At 41.1% G+C, this 19,053-nt stretch overlaps 1 protein-coding gene across 3 annotated transcripts in view; it reads right to left on the bottom strand.

Annotated features, from left to right (window-relative positions):
- Positions 1–19,053, bottom strand: part of GRAP2 (GRB2 related adaptor protein 2) — a 102,445-nt gene that overhangs the window by 19,628 nt on the left and 63,764 nt on the right. For all 3 annotated transcript variants that reach the window (XM_060245419.1, XM_060245418.1, XM_060245417.1), the window contains exons 3-4: positions 12,540–12,631; positions 10,516–10,635 (exon numbers count right to left, since the gene is read on the bottom strand). In XM_060245419.1, coding sequence (XP_060101402.1) covers positions 10,516–10,635; positions 12,540–12,631 — 212 coding nt within the window. The remainder of the gene's footprint in view (positions 1–10,515; positions 10,636–12,539; positions 12,632–19,053) is intronic.

The raw sequence follows: 19,053 nt of genomic DNA on the forward strand, positions 1-19,053 counted from the left end.
TGATCAGAGCAGAGGGAAATGCTTGGGAGGCAGTAATTAGCTTGTGTAGTGAGATAAGAATCCTGTTCCCTATTCAATTTTTTTTTGGCGGGGGATCCATTGTTCTGAGCTTGTGTGAATAAACTCAAGTTCTGCAATCTCCCCTTGCAATTTTCCCTTTGAAGTTTTGGTTTGAGGAGTGCCATTCTTAGGTCAGCGATAGAATTACCTGGAAGATTAAAATGTTCTCCAACTGGTTTTTAATGGTACATTTATAGGCTCTTTGTGGACGGTGCTAACCATCTGCAGTTTTTATAAATGGTTATATTAAATTGTTGCAATCTTTTTGTCTGTCCAATAAACTAAATTTAAATATATATATTTTCAAAAGCAGCAGCAGTAACAATAGCAACCATAGCTGCTGAGGTAATTGGAGACACCTTTCTGGTCCATCAATTAAAAAAAAATCAGTTGACCTATTGAAGTAATCAGCAGTACACCCTTAAACATTAACTGAATGAACTGGAGGGAACAATTAGCTATAATCTGACGAAGCAAATGTACTGATTAATTCAAATATTTAATGCCTGTTTTTCACCCCAACAAATGGTGTTTAAGGCAGCTTACAAAAAAGAGTGTGCACCAAAAAAATTAAGAGCAGCCTGAAATGGATGAAAAACAAAAATGATAGGGTATCAACAGATAACAAATACTGTTTCCAATCTAACAACAGTCAGAAAGTCAGCCATAATAAATATACAGATTAGTCTCTCTCCTGTGCCTTCCAAAACATCATTGCTTTACAGTGCCTACTAAAAATTGCTGGGTTTTGAATGAACTTAAACTAGCTGAAGTTGTGAGGTATTTGTGATATTAAAAATCACAACATTAAAAAAAACAATGAAAGAGCATAGGTTCAGATGGGCAGCCTTGCCGGTCTGAAGCAGCAAAACAAAGTTTGAGTCCAGTGGCACCTTTAAGACCAACAAAGTTTTATTCAAGGAATAAGTGTGTATGCACACTTCTTCAGATACTCAGTGAGAGAACATGTTAATCTTCTAGAACATCCCACTGCTGACCTAAGAGTGGCAGTCCTCACACATAGAAGAGGAAATGACAGACTGTGAGACTGCTGAATTTTGAGTTCATTCACAAATTCAGAACAATGGACACCGCCCCCCCCTCTCCTGGCTGAATAGGGACACAGGATTCTTATCTCACTTCACATGGTAATTTTCTGCCCCTAAGCACTGCTGCCCTGATCTGGATACCCCAAGGCTACCCTGATCTCATCAAACCTCAGAAGCTAAGCAAGGTTGGTGATGGCTAATATTTGGTTGAGCAAAAGTTAAGGAATATCAGGGGTGTGACATGGAGACGGGCAATGGCAAACCACCTCTGAATGCCTCACCTTGAAAACCCCACAGGCTCACCATAAGTTAACTGTGGATTGCTGGCACTCTCTACCACCAAGCATTTCTCCCCTGCTCTAATCAAGCTGATTATGAAATGCATTGCACTTTTGTATCCTGGCACTTTTCTTTGTAGCACCGCTCCCACCTTCTGACTGGGATATAAGGGCTCAAGGTTCTCCATTCCTTCTTGTCTCTGACAAAGGAAGCTTTGACTCTCAAAAGTAGTAGCGGATTGTGGAGGCCCCTAGGCAGTTGAAATCTTGGGGGTCCCCTTTGCAAATTATCTCAGAGTTGGAGCACCTGCCCCACTGCCTGTGGCCCCTCTGCAGCACCTGCAGGCATCTTCTCAAAAACCCCTTTGACAAAGCTGTGGGGGAGAGGCAGAGAGAGGCAAACTTGGCAATGATGCCACAGCAGCCATACCAGGCAAATTGGACAAAGAATGGCTCAATTGCTGGCTGCGTGTGCAGGCTGGGAGGGCTGCAAACAGGGGGAAAACCAGTAGAAAAAACTAAAGGCATGGGGGCCCATAGGCCGATGCCTTCTCGGCCTATTTGTTAATCTGGCTCTGCTCAAAAGCTTATACCACCCCAAATTTTGTTGATTTCCAAGGTGTCATTAGACTCAAATCTAGCTCTTTTACTGCAGTCCAGCAAGACTACCCTCCTGAAACTTGTTTGGCAACAGTGATAATAAGCAAACAGAACATTTATTTATGTTGGAAATACATAGTAACCCTTTCCATTAAGAATGCTGAAGCCAGTGTACAACAGTTACAAAAAGAAATACCAGTAGCTAAAAATAGAATAAAATAAAGAATTGAACAGGAGCCTATAATAAAACAACCAAATATAAATCAATGGCCAATATAAAGGCCACTAGTAATATAAAGACCACATCAATGCTCGTACAAGTAGCATGCACAAAACATTGCCTGACAGAAAGCCTTGAGAAAAACACTCACAGCTGTTTTGCATAATTATACTTCATAAAATTAGACACACACACACACGGCCTTTTACAAAGTATGATTAAGCAAAAGAGTTGTGGTTGTTTCTCCATGCTTGTCTATATGTGGCTTTGCCAGATACAAAAGGGAAATACCCTGCTCTTCAAAACTGCATCCTCTATTACAGCATCATCACCAGTTTAAGATGCAATGTAGTCATCTTTTTTCTTTTACCCAACTAGGCTGCATTAAAGGGTACAAGGAATCACCTGGAGTCCATAGATCAGTGGATGAACATATGTTCTGAATAAACAGGCTTCAGCCAGACACCCTAGAAGGCTACTGCTGCTAAAAGTCAGACTATGAAGGTAGGATATCTATGCTTGGGGCAGGACCACAGATCTGCCTGTCAGAAGCCAGAACCAGTTTCTACCCAGTGTTCTGGCCTCCCTCCCTCCCTCACGATAGATGCTGTAAATGCCTGCTTTTACAACAGTGGGTGGTGGTGGTGGTGGTGGTGATGATGATGACAGCAGATAGAACAATCATGTATTGTTAAAATTCCTACCAGTGTCTTCTGTCAGGTTATCCAATCCAGCTGGTGTTATCCACATGGGGATAGGCTTACGTAGTTTCCCTGTTGCTGCTGCAGCTGCTAGTACAAAGCACTAGCAACAGGGCTTCCACATAACAGGTTTATGGACTGTTTTTTTTTTTTTTTAAATCAGTGATTGAATAGTGTTATAATGATATACCTTTATACTGTGAGTTCCAAGTTTCCATTTTTTTTAAAAGTGAGTTTCTAGCCCATTTCATTGAGGAGATATGCTTTCCCCCCATATATGTCTTCAAGGAAAGGGGCTAGAGACTTTTTTAAAAAAATGAAACCTAGGAGTTCAGAGAACCTGATGCATATTTTGGTATAATAGTATATCAATATAGCAGCCTTAAATAACAGATTTGTTAAAAAAGAACCATGAAGGAAATGGCTGCTTTGTGCGTTGGATCAGGTAAATCTGAACATTTTCACCCATGTGGCAGCCCCACAAGGCTTTGCTGTGATTTTTCCAAAACTTCAGAGCAAAGCTGGTTTCAGAAAGACTGGACAAAATCCAGGAAAAATCCTGGGAGATGCACAAAAGTACCACGATGCTGTGAGGAAGCAGGGGGGGGGGCGAAATTCAGTTTCCAATAGCATTGAACGTAGGAACATGTGGAAATACCCTCTGTCTCACAGCCAGAACCATGAAAACAACATCAAGTTCCCACCCAGATCACTCCCTCTCTGTTTTATGTCTATGCAAGCCAACATGCCACATTCAGGAAGACGAAGAATATGGGACCCTGCTCCTTTAGACTGAGTAAAAAATTATTCCTTTTGTCATGGGCTCCAGTTTTCTCCCACTTGAGGCCACACTTTTACAGTGAAATTCTAAACAGTATCAAACCTTCTAAATCAATAGAGGGGCATACGTTTGTTTAGGATGGCACTGTTAGTCACAGCCAAGCGTGTCACTGTATTCTTACATCTGTATTTTATTTCAAATAAGTAGGGTTGCCAGCCCCCAGGTGGGAGTGAGAGACCCCCAATTTTGCAGGCTCCTGCTCACCACCAGCTGACTGGCTTTTGGGGGGAATTTCCACTCCCAACAATCACAATCCACACAATGTCACGCAGAAGTTACATCATCATGCCAGGGACATCACACAGTAACACTCTGTTTTTTTTAAAAATATTTTATTTATTATTAGTTTTGTGAATTGCCCAGGTTGGGGCCAAGACCAAAAAGGCCATCCCTGCTATAGCAAGGCTCTGGGCAATATACAGCAAAGATAAAATATCAAGCATAAATAAACAGTTAAAATGGCAATTATTTACAATTGAAAAACAGACGGTGAATTCCTATTACTACAACTGCAGACTGCCAGCCACTTCGCAGGCTGGGGCGGGGGAGAGGACAGGTCAGATGTGGAAAGCAGAACAGGGTGCCAGCCAAGATGGTAACCATCGCTGTCTTCAACAAAAAGCCTGGCGGAATATCTCTGCCTTACAGACCCTGTGGAATTGTAGAAGATCCCACAGGGCCCTGATGGAATTTGTCAAAAAGTTCCACCAGGTTGGGGCCAAGACCAAAAAGGCCTTGGCCCTGGTCGAGGACAGCCAGATGTCTTTGGAGCTGGGGACAGAGTTTCAGGCAAAACTCTATGGTCTGAGCCCAATTTTACCATAGAGCTTGTCCCAAAACCAGAGAATTGTTGTGCAATGTCCCCAGTATGATGACATCACTTCCATGTGATGTCATGTTGGGGACATTGTGCATGGTGACACTGCCATGCCCCCCCATTCCTGGAAAGCTCTCTCCCACCCTCCCCCAGGGCAAAGTCTAAGTAGACCTGGCAACCCTACAAATAAGGCTTAATTGTAAGGCTGCCATCTCTGGACTGAGAAATATCTGGAGATTTTTGGGGTGGAGCCTGAGGGGGTGGGGTTTGAAAAAAGGGGGGACTCAGTGGGTTATATAATGCCATTTAGTCCACCTTCTAAAGCAGTCATTTTCTCCAGGTGGATTGATCTCAGGGGGAGGGGCTGTGGCTCAGTTGCAGAGCATCTTTTTGGCATGCAGAAAGACAAGGTGCAATACTCAGCAACTCCAGTTAAATGCAGTAGGTGACATCAAAGACCTTTGCCTGAGACCCTGGAGAGATGTTGCCAGTCTAAGTAGCAAGACTGACACAGAAGGACCAACTGCCTGATTTAGCAGGTCTTTTTTTGAGCAGGAATGCACAGGAAAACAGTTCCAGCTGGCCTGGTGTCAGAGGGCATGGACTAATATGCAAATAAGTTCCTGTGTGAAACAATGGTGATGTCAGAGGGTGTGGCCTAATATTCAAATAGGTTACTGCTGGTCTTTTTCTAGAAAAAAGCCCTATGATTTAGTACAAAGCAGGTTCACGTGTTCATGTTCTGCTTAGTAATAAAGAGTAAAGCCATAGATTCATAAATAATGGGGAGGTGCCATGGCTCAATAGCAGAGCATCTGCTCAATCCCCGGCGTCCCTAATAAAAAGGACTAAGTAGGAGGTGATATGAAAGACCTCTGCCTGAGACCCTGTATAACAGCTGCCAGTCTGAATAGACAATATTGACCCTGATGTATCAATGGTCTTATTCAGTACAAGACAACTTAATGTGTGTTCATCCTGGCTGTGGGAAGATCAATTGTAATCCCAGGAGATCTCCAGCAACCACCTGGAGGTTGGCAACCCTATTTGTAAGTCACTTCATCTTTACTCAAGTACAGAATGATCTCTTTAACAATAAGCCAGGGACTTTCCATTTTTTGTTAAATGGTCTTAAACAACAGCCAAGACCCTGCCTTTTATAGCTGATTTTTATCTCTATTGGTATCTCTGGTATCGATTACCCTCTTTTGTTTTGCAAATTTAGCTCCCTGAAGCTTGCTGGAACCAGCTTTCCCTGGCTTGTGTCTAAGTTCAGCCTTTAAAAAAAATTAAATAAAATGTGCCACATAGCTTAAACATTTTGATCTCAAAGAGCATCACGACTGTTATTTGTTTGAAGGCACAGTGGCTTACCGAACATGTATTAATGATAATAGTTATTTGACAGGCCTTTGATTTTCATGCTCTGTGAGGGATGTTTCCAGCAACAAGGAATGTGAGAAGGCTTTGCCTGCTATAGTTTTGCACTGAAGTCCCCATCAATAAGTAATTGTTGGCAGTATTGGGAAAGCCGCAACGCATTGAACTGCGTAAAGGTCTACGACTGAGGAAGGCGTTGCCGAAACTGGGCTCTAATGATTATTTGGCTTACTACGCCAGTGGCTATTCTCCCTGGATTTACATTGTGAGATGACAAACATTGAGGACTATGCCTTGAGCATAATTATTGCTTCTAGAGAGAGACTTTTCTATTGTGCCTGATTTGTATGTTATTGTGTCTTTAAAATTTTTGCATGTTACCACATCTTTAAGATTATGATATTATATCGATTGTCCTTGTTTTTGCTATATCTGCACTGAGTATCTGCTTTATTTACCACTGTGTACAACTGGAGCATGGGATACGCATCAGCCTCCTGACCTGTGTGGTTGCCATTTTGAGTCAGTGAGGCAAATCACATATTTTTCTTGTGTGTGCAGCTTTGTTATGTGTGAATCAACTTCAGGTTTTTGAAGGAACATTTTGGTTCATACCAAAGCTATATATCTTTGGAAAATACACATGCTGCCTCATTTGTACAAAGTGGTGACTGTGTGTATTGGGAGAATCATGTGCAGGACATGGTCACATTATTTATTTATATTTCTTTATTTATAGTCTGCCTTTCTCACTGAGATTCAAGGTGGACTACAAAATTTAAAGCAATGCTATAGGAACAGTGTAGGACATATAGCAAATAGTGTAATAAGACTGGATCACCAAGTTTGAAAATAGTGCTATAACACACGGTTGCTCTCAAAATGCCCTCCAAAATTACTGTTTAAATAAAAAATCAAGATTCTTAAGGAGACAATTTTCAAATGAGATGCCTGCTGTGTGACACCTTCAAGGAATTCAATATCCACAGGTCCAGATGGCTTTACAGCAAAATTTTATAAAGTTCTTGCAGAGATGTTATTACCAAAACTCCAGAAACTGATGAACATTATAAAAACAGATGGGAAAACTCCTAACACATGGAAAGAAGCAGTAATTTCAGTAATACTAAAAGAAGACAGAGACACTACAAATGTGAAAAACTATAGACCAATTTCATTACTTAACAATGACTATAAAATATATGCAAGAATCTTAGCAGAACGCCTTAAACAGCATTTGAACAGTTTTATTAAAGAAGAACAAGCAGGATTTCTCCCCAAGAGACAAATTAGAGACAATATTAGAACAGTTATAGACATTATTGAATATTATGAGAAACATCCTGAAAAAGAAGTAGCATTATTCTTTGCAGACGCAGAGAAAGCATTTGACAATGTGCATTGGGACTTTATGTTTGCAGTGATGGAGATTGGGAGAAGATTTTATAAGAATGGTAAAGGCGATATATTTTGAACAATCAGCAAGGCTCTGTATTAATGCGGATTTAACGGAAAAATGATAATAAGTAAAGGAACAAGACAAGGTTGCCCTCTATCTCCACTGATATTTATAATGACTTTAGAGGTTTTGCTAATGCAAATTCAAGAAGATAAAGAGATAGAGGGACTGAAAGTGAAAGGCTTTACTTATAAGTACAGAGCATTTGCAGATGATGTAATGTTTATAAATGAAAATCCCACTCATGTAACATCATTGTTGCTCCGTAAGATACAAGAATATGGAGAATTGGCAGGCTTTTACACAAATAAAAAAAATGAAAAATTTTGTGCAAAAATATGTCAAAGAGCAAACAGGAAGAACTACAGAGGACAACAGAGTGTGAAGTTACCTCCAAAGTAAAATACTTGGGAGTGGAAATAACAACAAAAAATATTGATCTGCATAAAAACAACTATGAGAAACTTTGGCGTAAGATTGATGGAGATTTGATAAATGGAATAAATTGAATCTCTCTATGTTGGGCAGAATTTCTGCAATTAAGATGAATGTCTTACCGAGAATTATGTTCCTGTTTCAAACAATTCCAATAGTGAAAGACAGCAAACAATTTAACAAATGGCAAAGGAAACTTTCAGAATTTGTATGGGCCAGGAAAAAACCAAGAATTAAAATGAAGATCCTGACAGATGCGAAAGAAAAGGGCAGATTTCAACTGCCTAATTTAAAGTTATATCATGATGCAGTATGCCTGGTATGGATTAAGGAATGGATGACATTACTAAACAGAAAATTATTAGCACTAGAAGGTCATGGAAATCCTTTTTGGATGGCATGCTTACATGTACTATGGGAAAAATAAGATGGACGGCTTCTTCTCGCATCACTATATCAGAGGCAATTTGTTAAATACTTGGTTGAATTATAAAAGATATTTATTTATTTTATTTGATTTATATCCCGCCCTACCCCACCGAAGCGGGCTCAGGGCGGCTCACAACACAAAAGTTCTAACAATGAAATTCGAAATTATAAATACAACAACAATTTACATAATCAAAACATTAAAAAATATTAAAAACATTAAAATCAGTACATCAGTCCAACAGTGTGCTATCTATAAACTTCCTTCAGTATTTTGGTAGTTTGGTGCCGGTCAGTTATAGGCCAACAGGAAGAGGACTGTCTTACAGGCCCTGCGGAACTGTCCAATATCCCACAGGGCCCTGACCTCTTCTGGTAACTGGTTCCACCAGCAAGGGGCTGTTATTGAGAAGGCCCTGTCCCTGGTTGACTTCAACTGGGCCTCCTTTGGCCCGGGGATTACGAGCAGATTTTGGGAGCCAGATTGCAGGACTCTCTGGGGAACATATGGGAAGGGACGGTCCCTAAGGTAGGCAGGTCCTAGACCATATAGGGCTTTAAAGGTGATAACTAGCACCTTGTACCGGACTCGGTATATTATTGGCAGCCAGTGCAGTCCCTGGAGGAAACCGCTTTGGATTGTGCCAACAGAAGTAATAAAATTGTATTCAGATATTAGAGAAGAGAAGTGGCTATCATACAAACAATTATTAAAAATTCAAGGAGGAAAGGTGGAATTAAAGTTGGCCAAAGATATACAATATAAATACAATTGGTTTCAATTGCAACAAATAAAGAGTTTGCTTGAACAGGACATTAAGAATTATGGAATAAGACAAGATCAAACAGAACTGGAGAGAGTGCTGTTTGGGGAAAGTGAAAAGCTGATTTCAAAGACATATAAACTATTATTGAAATGGTCTACGGAAGATGAAGTAGTTAAATCACAAATGATAAAATGGGCAATAAACATAAATAAAGAAATACAGATGGAGTCATGGGAATACTTACGGAAGAACTCTATGAAAATATCTACATGTTATTATATTAAAGAAAATTGCTTTAAAATGCTATATAGGTGGTACATGACACCTAAGAAATTGGCAAAAATGAAGAATCAGGTGTCAGATAGATGTTGGAACTGTAAAAAACAAGAAGGATCTTTCTACCATATGTGGTGGACTTATGATAAGGCGAAACAATTTTGGCAAATGATTTAGCAAGAGATTTCGAAAATTTTGGGATATAATATTAAGAAGGTGCCAGGCATTATTTTGTTGGGATTACAAATGAAAATATTCCAAAAACAATATAGAACAATAATTTGGTATATGCTTTCAGCTGCACGGACATTATATGCGCAGATGTGGAAACAAGACAAAATACCAGAAAGGTGGGAATGGGTTTTGAAAGTTATGCCTTGGAGTGAAATGGACAAGCTTACAAGAATCTTAAAAGAACAAGACTTAGAGAAGTTTAAAAATGAATGGGGAAAATTTCAAAAGTACGTGGAGAAACAATGGAACGTTAAAGGATACTTGGCGATTTTTGACAATGGTTAATTTCTAAAGAAACTTTATATGGATTATAGGTAAAAAGTGAGATTATTGGACTATATATTTTTCGTTTCTTTGTTAAGGATTATAGGACTACTATGAAGACGGATTATAATTATAACCTATGGTTTTTTCCTTTTGATATTTTTTTATGAAGTAAGATTCCTTAATAGATAACATTTATTACCTTTTTAACAATTTAAATAAAATACACTGCCAGAGGTCACTAAAAGGGGGAGGAATGGAGAAAATGTAATGTATATGCATTAATTTTTAATAACAGAGGATAATGTGCTATTGCAATATATTATAACATAATAAATTGTGTTTTAACCAAGGAATTCAATATCCACTACATTGCCCTAGCAGTGGCCTTGGCAACTGACCAGAGCTAATAACGAGGTATCAAAAGGGCAGCATTGGTTGCTGCTCAGTCGCTTTATGCTCATTTGTTTTCTATTGCTGTTTTGTTTTAAGACAAGTTTATTTCTGTTTTGACATTTTAAAATGATTATTGTTTTCATGAGGCTTCCTTGGAGTTATGTGGCAGGGTATACATTCTTAAATGAATAGATTTATCTATTCATCTTGCAGAAAGCACCCATATTTTGTGATGCTTGCCACAGGGAGGATATCTGAAACATCAGTCTTTTTTAAAAGACAGAAAAGAAGAATAACCACCACAGGTACCTGACAGAGATAGAGAAGTCCCCTGGGGAGTTCTGGCTAGCTCGGACAATGAAGCAGCCGACTCCTTTCTCTCTGAGTTTATTCTCAGCCTGGTGGCGGGATACTCCTTCATGGAACCAGCTGTCAAGGAAAACAAATCATATGGAGATTGATGAAGGGATTGACAAAAGGAAGTGTTAGAGGGTAGAGAGAAAAAGACATCACAGAAAAATAAAAAAACAAAATCCATGTAAAACCCATTTTTTAAACAAAATGGCACAAAAATAGTGTGAGCACTCTAGAACTTTTCACCAGGCCGGATGTTTAAAAAAAATGAGGGGAGGGATTTTTTTTAAAGGATTAAAAAAAATCGTTTCCAGTCTTTTGTCTGCTCCTGCTTAAAGAATTATGCAGTCTTAGGAGATGCAAGGACACTTGGCAGAAGATGGTGAGAAAAGGAGCAGTTCCCACAGTGTACAGAAGAAATTATTGATTGATTAAAAATCACAGAGCAAGCCAGGCTAAAGAAAAACAATACAAGGATAGGAAAAGCCATATGACCTTTTCTGATATAGCACATCCTAATAATTTATTAATAACTTAATGGGTATGAAAAAATGCTCCCAAATTTATTACCAGTGTCTGTTATGAATGACTTGCCCATAGCCAATAATCAATTTCATTCACAGTGTTCTGCAACTTCAAGAGATGTTCAGAAACATGCTATCCTCACCATTAAATGTAACACCCATAAGTACACGTATATATCAGATTTCAGAAGAAACATTTAGTTCCATGCAGGGCTTTTTTGTAGAAAAAGCCCAGCAGGAACTCATCTGCATATTAGGCCACCCCCCCCCCCGACATCACCATTGTTTCACACAGGGCTTTTTTGTAGGGAAATCCCCCCGGGGCCTCATTTGCATATTAGGCCACACCCCGTGACACCAAGCCAGCCGGAACAGCATTCCTGTGCGTTCCTGCTAAAAAAAAAGTCCTGCTTCTATGCAGGAGGCCCAGTAAGAGATGCAGACAAGGTGCTGACAGAGGAGATGTATATAACATCCGAATGTAACAAATCAAAGACATTTCTAAGGGGGGAAATCAATCCATTTTGTCCCCACAAAACACGCAGGCCTGTGTTGAGATCTCACTTAGCTGCCAGGAGATGGAACTATTCTGCATAAGCAACTCCTTTTGGCTCTATCCAGCAGGGGCCAGTAGTGCAACATGTATGCATGTGCGCACACTCATCCCCCCAGGAGCCTAGAAGCACAGTTCCTCTCACACCTGCACCAGGTTAATAAGAAGCAAATCAGTACTTAGAAATCTGTATTAGCATATATCTTGCCTGGTGTTGTTGAATGGCCAGGCATGCTCTCTGGTATAACACAGTATTTTCAGAAAAGCAGGCTCTGAACAGCTGCAGTTTAAAGAAGCTTCTAGACCAGCAGCACAGATTGCAGGCAGCATGGCTACTTCAAGACATTTTGTCACCCCAGGCAGCCACAGTATTACGATTGAGAAGTCCTCTGCAACATGACCTAAACTTTGGGGACATATCTTAGAGCTCACATGCCACCTAATTGATTCCCCTTAAAATGCTGCTCTCTCAAGCATGTGTTTGGTTGCTTATGGACACAAGCCAGCTCTAATGGGCAAGGAATGGCTACATTAACATTTTTATAACATGTTTTGACAGCCTAATCTCATTAGTTACTTTCCTGCAGTTACATCATGTCTGCATTTCTATGGAATGAGATCTATAGGAGAGCTATTTACACTTCTTAAGTTAAGAGCATCTCTGTGCATAGCATTTGGGAAGTGATTCACAGAACTCTGTGGCAGGACATGGGGAAGGTGTGTACATGTACTGCAGGATCAGTGTGAAAACAGCAGGCTGGGCTATATTAAATTTTGCCATAGTGTATCCTGCTCTCTACCCTTCAGTGCTTTTTGCTATACACAATTTCTTAAAATTATATCCCTCAATATTAAAGAAAAAATCTTCAAAATCTGAATCAAAAAGTACCAATTGGACTTACCTGGGAATGTGAAGATCTATAAAATTCTTTGGGACATAACCTTCATAACTCTTCAGCTCAGCCTTGTACCAATCGTCTTGAGAGCTCAAGATCTATATACCAAAGGAAACATCAGTGCTGGGTTAAGGGGCTTTTTGTTGGTACCATGTCTCTCTAATGCACAGTCAGGGCCAGTGTGAGGGATCAGAAAACCAGGCAACTGCTGAGACCCACACCTCAGCTGAATGGTGGGGCATGGCCAATCCCTGAAACCCCCAGCTCCGCCCACTGCATCTCCTCTGTGCTGTTGCTGCTTGTCTGCCCTCTGCCCTCTTTGAAAAGTAAGCAGTGAAAGGAACAAGGGGAAGCAACAGCTACTGCCATTTGCCTCACCCCTTCCCTTTGGGTAACAGTACTGAGTAGACCCAGAGGCAAATGGTGGTGATGAGATGGTGGACCCCCTTAGCTAAAGGTTTCTTGGTAGATTCAGATGGGTAGCCATGTTGGTCTGAAGCAGCAGAACAAAGCTCTAGTCTGTTATGTATGTGAATCCATGTGTTACCAAATGGTGTTCCTGCCTGGCTCATTGGAGTCGGAAGGACTAAGCTTGGGGACTTAGGAACAATGGGCGGTAGGATCCAAATCCAAACTGCCCTGCTCCAATCACAGGCCCCCTGCTGGTTTGAATGACCCAATAATGTGCTAGCGCGAAGCCAGTGCTGTATATAGTTGGCCCAGCGGGCTCCGTTCCTCAGTTTTGTTAGTGAAGCCACCTACCATGCTGTACTCAGTAAAGAGCTTGTTATCACTACCACCTCGCCTCTTCAATGCCTAAGAACCCACTATATTATAGAGTCCAGAGGCACTTGGTTGGTCTTAAAGGTGCCACTGGCCTCAAATTTTGTTCTGAGGCTTCTTGGTCAAGGAGACTCCCAAAATCCAGAAGCTACACTGTGCGCAGGCTGTAATCCCCACTTCCCACCTTTTGTACAAATAAAGACAGTCACAAAGTGACAAGCAATCTCCCACAGCCCTCAAGGGATAATCTCACACCACTGTAGATTTGTTTTGCCCACATCAGCACTATATCATAGACCCAAATAAACTAGTATCATGCTTTATAATATAATTCACCTAACAATTGATTTCGGCCTTGTGTCAAATGCATGAGCCTTAAAGGAAAGGCAATGAAATCAAAAGGAAAAGGATTCAAAGAGGAAAATAAATTCAGTTTGGAGTAATTTAGAAGGAGAATTGCAGACTGGATTGGGATTGTGGCACTGCTGGTATTAGGAGTTCTGGTAAAACAGCAGCCAAGGGAGAAGGGGGAGGGCTACAAGTGTATTCAGGAGATATGAGAAAGGTAGGAAGGTATTAGACAACATGCTTGTTAGTTTTGTCCAGATTCCCAAAGGCTTATTCAGTTGCTGGAGGGATCTGGACTGTGCATTTCTAATGTTTCTCTGATGGAGGAGTTCTGCTTTGAAGATAAGGAGAGCTTAAGGCATTCTTTGTGAGGTTGTTAGGGTTTTGCTTTGTTTCTAATGGTCAGTACCAGAGAAATACAAATGATCCAATTTATCCAGTTCGGAGGGATGTGTGCGAAAAAATTATAATAATATACATGTGTGTAGAGTTTTGTCAAGAGAACAAACCGGTCATAGCGAACACCCTCTTCCAACAACCTAAAAGGCAACTCTACACATGGACATCATCCGATGGGCAACACAGAAATCAGACTGATTATATACTCTGCAGTCAAAGATGGAGAAGCGCCTGACAGTCAGCAAAAACAAGACCTGGAGCTGATTGTGGCTCAGATCATGAGCTACTCATTGCAAAATTCAGGCTTAAACTGAAGAAAACTGGGGAAGCCATCAGGCCATTCAGGTTTGACCTTGATCACATGAATATACAGTGGAGGTGAAGAATAGGTTTAAGAAACTAGAGTTGATAGAGTGCCTGAAGAACTATGGACGGAGGTTTGTGACATTGTACAAAAGGCAGCAATCAGTACCATCCCAAAGAAAAAGAAATGCAAGAAAGCAAAGTGGCTGTCTGATGAGGCTTTACAAATAGCTGAAGAAAGAAGGAAAGCGAAAGGCAAAGGTGAAAAGGAAAAATTCACCCAACTGAATGCAGATTTTCAAAGAACAGCAAGGAGAGATAAGGAAGCATTCCTGAAAGAACAATGCAAAGCAATAGAGGAAAATAACAGAATGGGAAGGACAAGGGATCTCTACAAGAGAATTGGAGAAATCAAGGGAACGTTTCGTGCAAAAATGGCCATGATAAAGGAAACGGTAGGGACCTAACAGAAATAGAAGAGATCAGGAAGAGGTGGCAAGAATACACAGAAGAATTGTACAAGAAGGACCTCAATGTGCTTGACAACCATGACAGTGAACTCACTGACCTTGAGTCAGACATCCTGGAGTGTGAAGTCAAATGGTCCTTAGAAAGCATTACTAACAACAAAGTGAGCAGAGATGACAGTATCCCAGTTGAGCTATTCAAAGTCCTAAAAGATGATGCTGTTAAAGTGATGCACACATTATGTCAACAAATTTGGAAAACACAACAGTTGCCATAGAATTGGAAAAGGTCAGTTTATATCCTAATCCCAAAGAAGGGTAATGCCAAGGAATGTTCAAACTATCGCACCATTGCACTCATTTCACATGCCAGCAAAGTCATGTTAAAGATCCTACAAGCTAGGCTTCAGCAGTATGTAGATCGGGAACTACCAAAAGTTCAAGCTGGGTTTCGAAGAGGTAGAGGAACTAGAGATCAAATTGCCATCATTCGCTGGATTATGGAGAAAGCAGGGGAGTATCAGAAAAACGTCTATTTCGGCTTCATAGACTATGCTAAAGACTTTGATTGTGTGGATCACAACAAACTATGGCAAGTCCTTAAAGAGATGGGAGTACCAGACCACCTCACATGTCTCCTGAGAAACCTGTATAAGGGTCAAGAAGCAACTGTCAGAACGGGATATGGAACAACTGATTGGTTTAGAATAGGAAAAGGAGTTTGACAAGGATGTATATTGTCACCCTGCTTATTTAATTTATATGCAGAGTACATCAAGCGGAATGCTGGCCTGGATGAAGCAGAAGCAGGAATTAAGATTGCCGGGGAAAACATAAACAACCTCAGATATGCAGATGATACCACTCTAATGGCAGAAAGTGAGGAGAACCTAAAGAACCTCTTGTTGAGGGTGAAAGAGGACAGCACAAAAGTAGGCTTGAAACTCAACATCAAAAAAACTAAGATCATGGCATCCAGCCCCATCACACCTTGGCAAATAGAAGGGGAAGACATGGAAGTAGTGACAGATTTCACATTTCTGGGATCCAGGATCACTGCAGATGGTGACTCTAGCCATGAAATTAAAAGACGTTTGCTCCTTGGGAGGACAGCTATGGTGAACCTGGGCAGTATAATAAAAAGCAGAAACATCACCCTGCCAACAAAAGTCCGTATAGTCAAAGCGATGGTATTCCCAGTAGTAATGTATGACTGTGAGAGCTGGACCATAAGGAAGGCTGAGCGCAGAAGAATAGATGCTTTTGAGCTGTGGTGCTGGAGAAGAATCTTGAGAGTCCCTTGGACTGCAAGAAGATCAAATCAGTCAGTCCTAAGGGAAATCAACCCAGACTGTTTCCTGGAAGGTCAGATGCTGAAGCTGAAGCTCAGATACTTTGGCCACCAAATGAGAAGGGAGCACTTCCTGGAGAAGATCCTGATGATGGGAAAGACAGAAGGCAAAAGAAGAAGGGGACGGCAAAAGATGAGATGGCTGGACAGCGTTACTGATGTAACAAACATGAATTTGAGCAGACTTCGGAGAATGGTGGAAGACAGGAGGGCCTGGCGTGACTTTGTCCATGGGGTCGCAAAGAGTCGGACTTGACTGTGCGACTGAACAACAACACAGGCACACAGGGACAGTCGTGTGCAATGAAGGATGTGTGTCAGTCGTATGTCTTTATTGTACTGCCCTTGCATTGGAGAGGCTGAAGTGTAAAAGTGAAAATGACTCATCAGATGTTTGTCTGTCTATACCTGCATGAATATGAAGAATTACAGGCCTGTTCCTACCAGAGTTTGCAGAGATGGGTTTAGGGTTGCCATCCTCCAGATGGGGCCTAGAAATCTCCCAGAATCACAACCCACCTCCCCATCCTACTACGTTAACATACCACTGATACCACATACCACTGATAACTTTAGGTGAATGAAGTAAGGTCAGATTTTTTCATTAGTGCACCTTCTTTCACCTTCCATGCCCCTACTATAGCTAAAAGACTTGATAAGAGAGATAAATGCCCACCTCTAGTAAATCAATGGATTGAAGACAGAACTTTATCAATATGTGAATGCATGGCATATAGACAACAACAGCATATGGATGTATTTTAAGAATCCTTTTATTAAAAACTTATATATAGATCTGTCAACACTGTTGTTATGTTTTTCCCCCTCTATAGTTTTTTCTGTTATCTTGTTAAATTTAGTTGCTGGATTGGAGTTTCCCGCCCCCGCTTTAAAAAAAAAGAATTTTTTTAAAAAAAAATCTAATACAGACAGAGGATTCCTTAATCTTGTACTAGAGAGCACAACAGATACAAATCTAGAACCATTTTCTCTTGATCCTACAGAGTGTGCATTGGGTTATATGGGTTGATGATAACATGGGAGTAATATTTAATAAAACACATATGTTTATTAGTTTAGTGTGCATGCATGAATAAGACTTGGTTGGTCTTAAAGGTGCTACTGGACTCAAATTTTGTTCTGTTTATTTAGTTTCTAAGTGCACACATATTGTTTTCCACTGTAGTCTAGTAGCTGACACAGTTGTCAGAGATGTGAGGTGCATTATACTTAATGGTTACAATACTGGTTCTTTCAATGAATCAGATTTAAAGACAACAGCTTTAGCAATTCACTGCTTTTATTGAGGAACTGTCCCAACTGTCAAAATCATACACTACAGTACCTACTGGTCTCCCTGCCTAGTCCTGTAAACCAGTGGTTCCCAACCTTTTTAGCACCAGGGACTGGTTTTGTGGAAGACAATTTTTCCATGGACCGGTGTGTGGGGGAGGATGGTGCAGGGGTTTTTGCCACCCCAGGCTGACCTCCCTCATGCTCCATCCCTGTCCCCCCATGGGGATTTTTAAATGAGGGGTAAGCAAAGGTCATTGCCACACTGCCCCTACTGCCTGCCCAGGACCTGGGCAGATGAAAGAGGTGGTGATTTGGAACGAGGCTGCACTGCCTCTTTTGTCCATCTGGGTCCTGGGCAGGTGGAAGAAGTGGCAGGGCTGCTCTGCCTCAGGTCCTGGGTGGGCGAAAGGAGCAGTGCAGCACCTCTGCCTCGCTCCACGGTCCAGTTGCTAACAGGCCACGGTCCGGTACCAGTCTGCAGCCAAGGGGTTGTAAACCCTGCTGTAAACCACCTATCCCTTCTCCCTTCAACTCCTTTTTTTGTCCATTGGTTATTGACTGTTAAACCCTTCAGGTTCCCGCCCCCCCCCCCCCCTTCAGCATTTCGTTTAGCTTTTTGAACCCGACTGGTCTGCTCTGATCAGGGAGGAAAGAGGGTGGAATTTTCTCTTGCCCTTCCCAGGAAGATATCTCATCAACAGTCCAGAGTGGTCAGCTGATATTTCATCAGTAGGAGCTACTAATTAGTAAATGGTCTCCTGTCCCAAAAGCTGGGGATCTTTCTTTCTTTTTAATTAGATACCTACCAGAACTTGGAGCAGATGACACACCTACTCAGCTGAACAGAGTAGGTAGATGTGTAGGGAATTTTGCAGGATGGGGTTAGAAATTTTGCAGGACACACTGAGAAAGAAATTTTTAGCTGAAGTTAACTGGGGGAGGGGGAAGTTGTAGCCCATGTTTCTCTCTGAAGAATTACCTTGTAGGCATAGTTCCCTCTAAGCTGCACTAGAGGGTGCTGGTGCACATGTTTGCAACAGACTATTCACAGATTTCTGCTTTCTGCTCACAACCTCATTGGAAACAATGTGGGATGGGGACACCTCTTTCTGGGGTCCACAGACTTGGACCCCCTGGTCTGATCTTTTTGAAATTTGGGGAGGTTTCTGAGGGGAGGCACTGCAGCTTTGCTGCAAATTTGGTGCCCCTACCTAACCCCCCCCCCAGCCCTCCAGATACCTCCCAGATCAATTCTCCATTATAGCCAATGGGGCCAGTGACTATACTTGTCCACATATACTACAATGGAGCCTGAAAAAAACAATTTTTTGCACATGCCTATTATGCTTTTCAGTAGGATTTGTAAGCTGCCTTGTAGAGAAAAGTGGGATATAAATATTTGAATAAATAAGTAGCTTGGGCAAGTTGATAACATTTAAGCAACTTCCTATTTGTTAGATTAGTCAGGGTTCTAACAGTGATTCTTCCTCCTCTGTCATACTTGACCTGTAATGCTGTTTGTCATGTATCACTTTTTAAAAAAACCCTGCAACAAGAGCACCCCCCACATGCT

Source organism: Heteronotia binoei, chromosome 8 (genome assembly GCF_032191835.1).
Source record: "Heteronotia binoei isolate CCM8104 ecotype False Entrance Well chromosome 8, APGP_CSIRO_Hbin_v1, whole genome shotgun sequence".
Classification (NCBI taxonomy): Eukaryota; Metazoa; Chordata; class Lepidosauria; order Squamata; family Gekkonidae; genus Heteronotia; species Heteronotia binoei.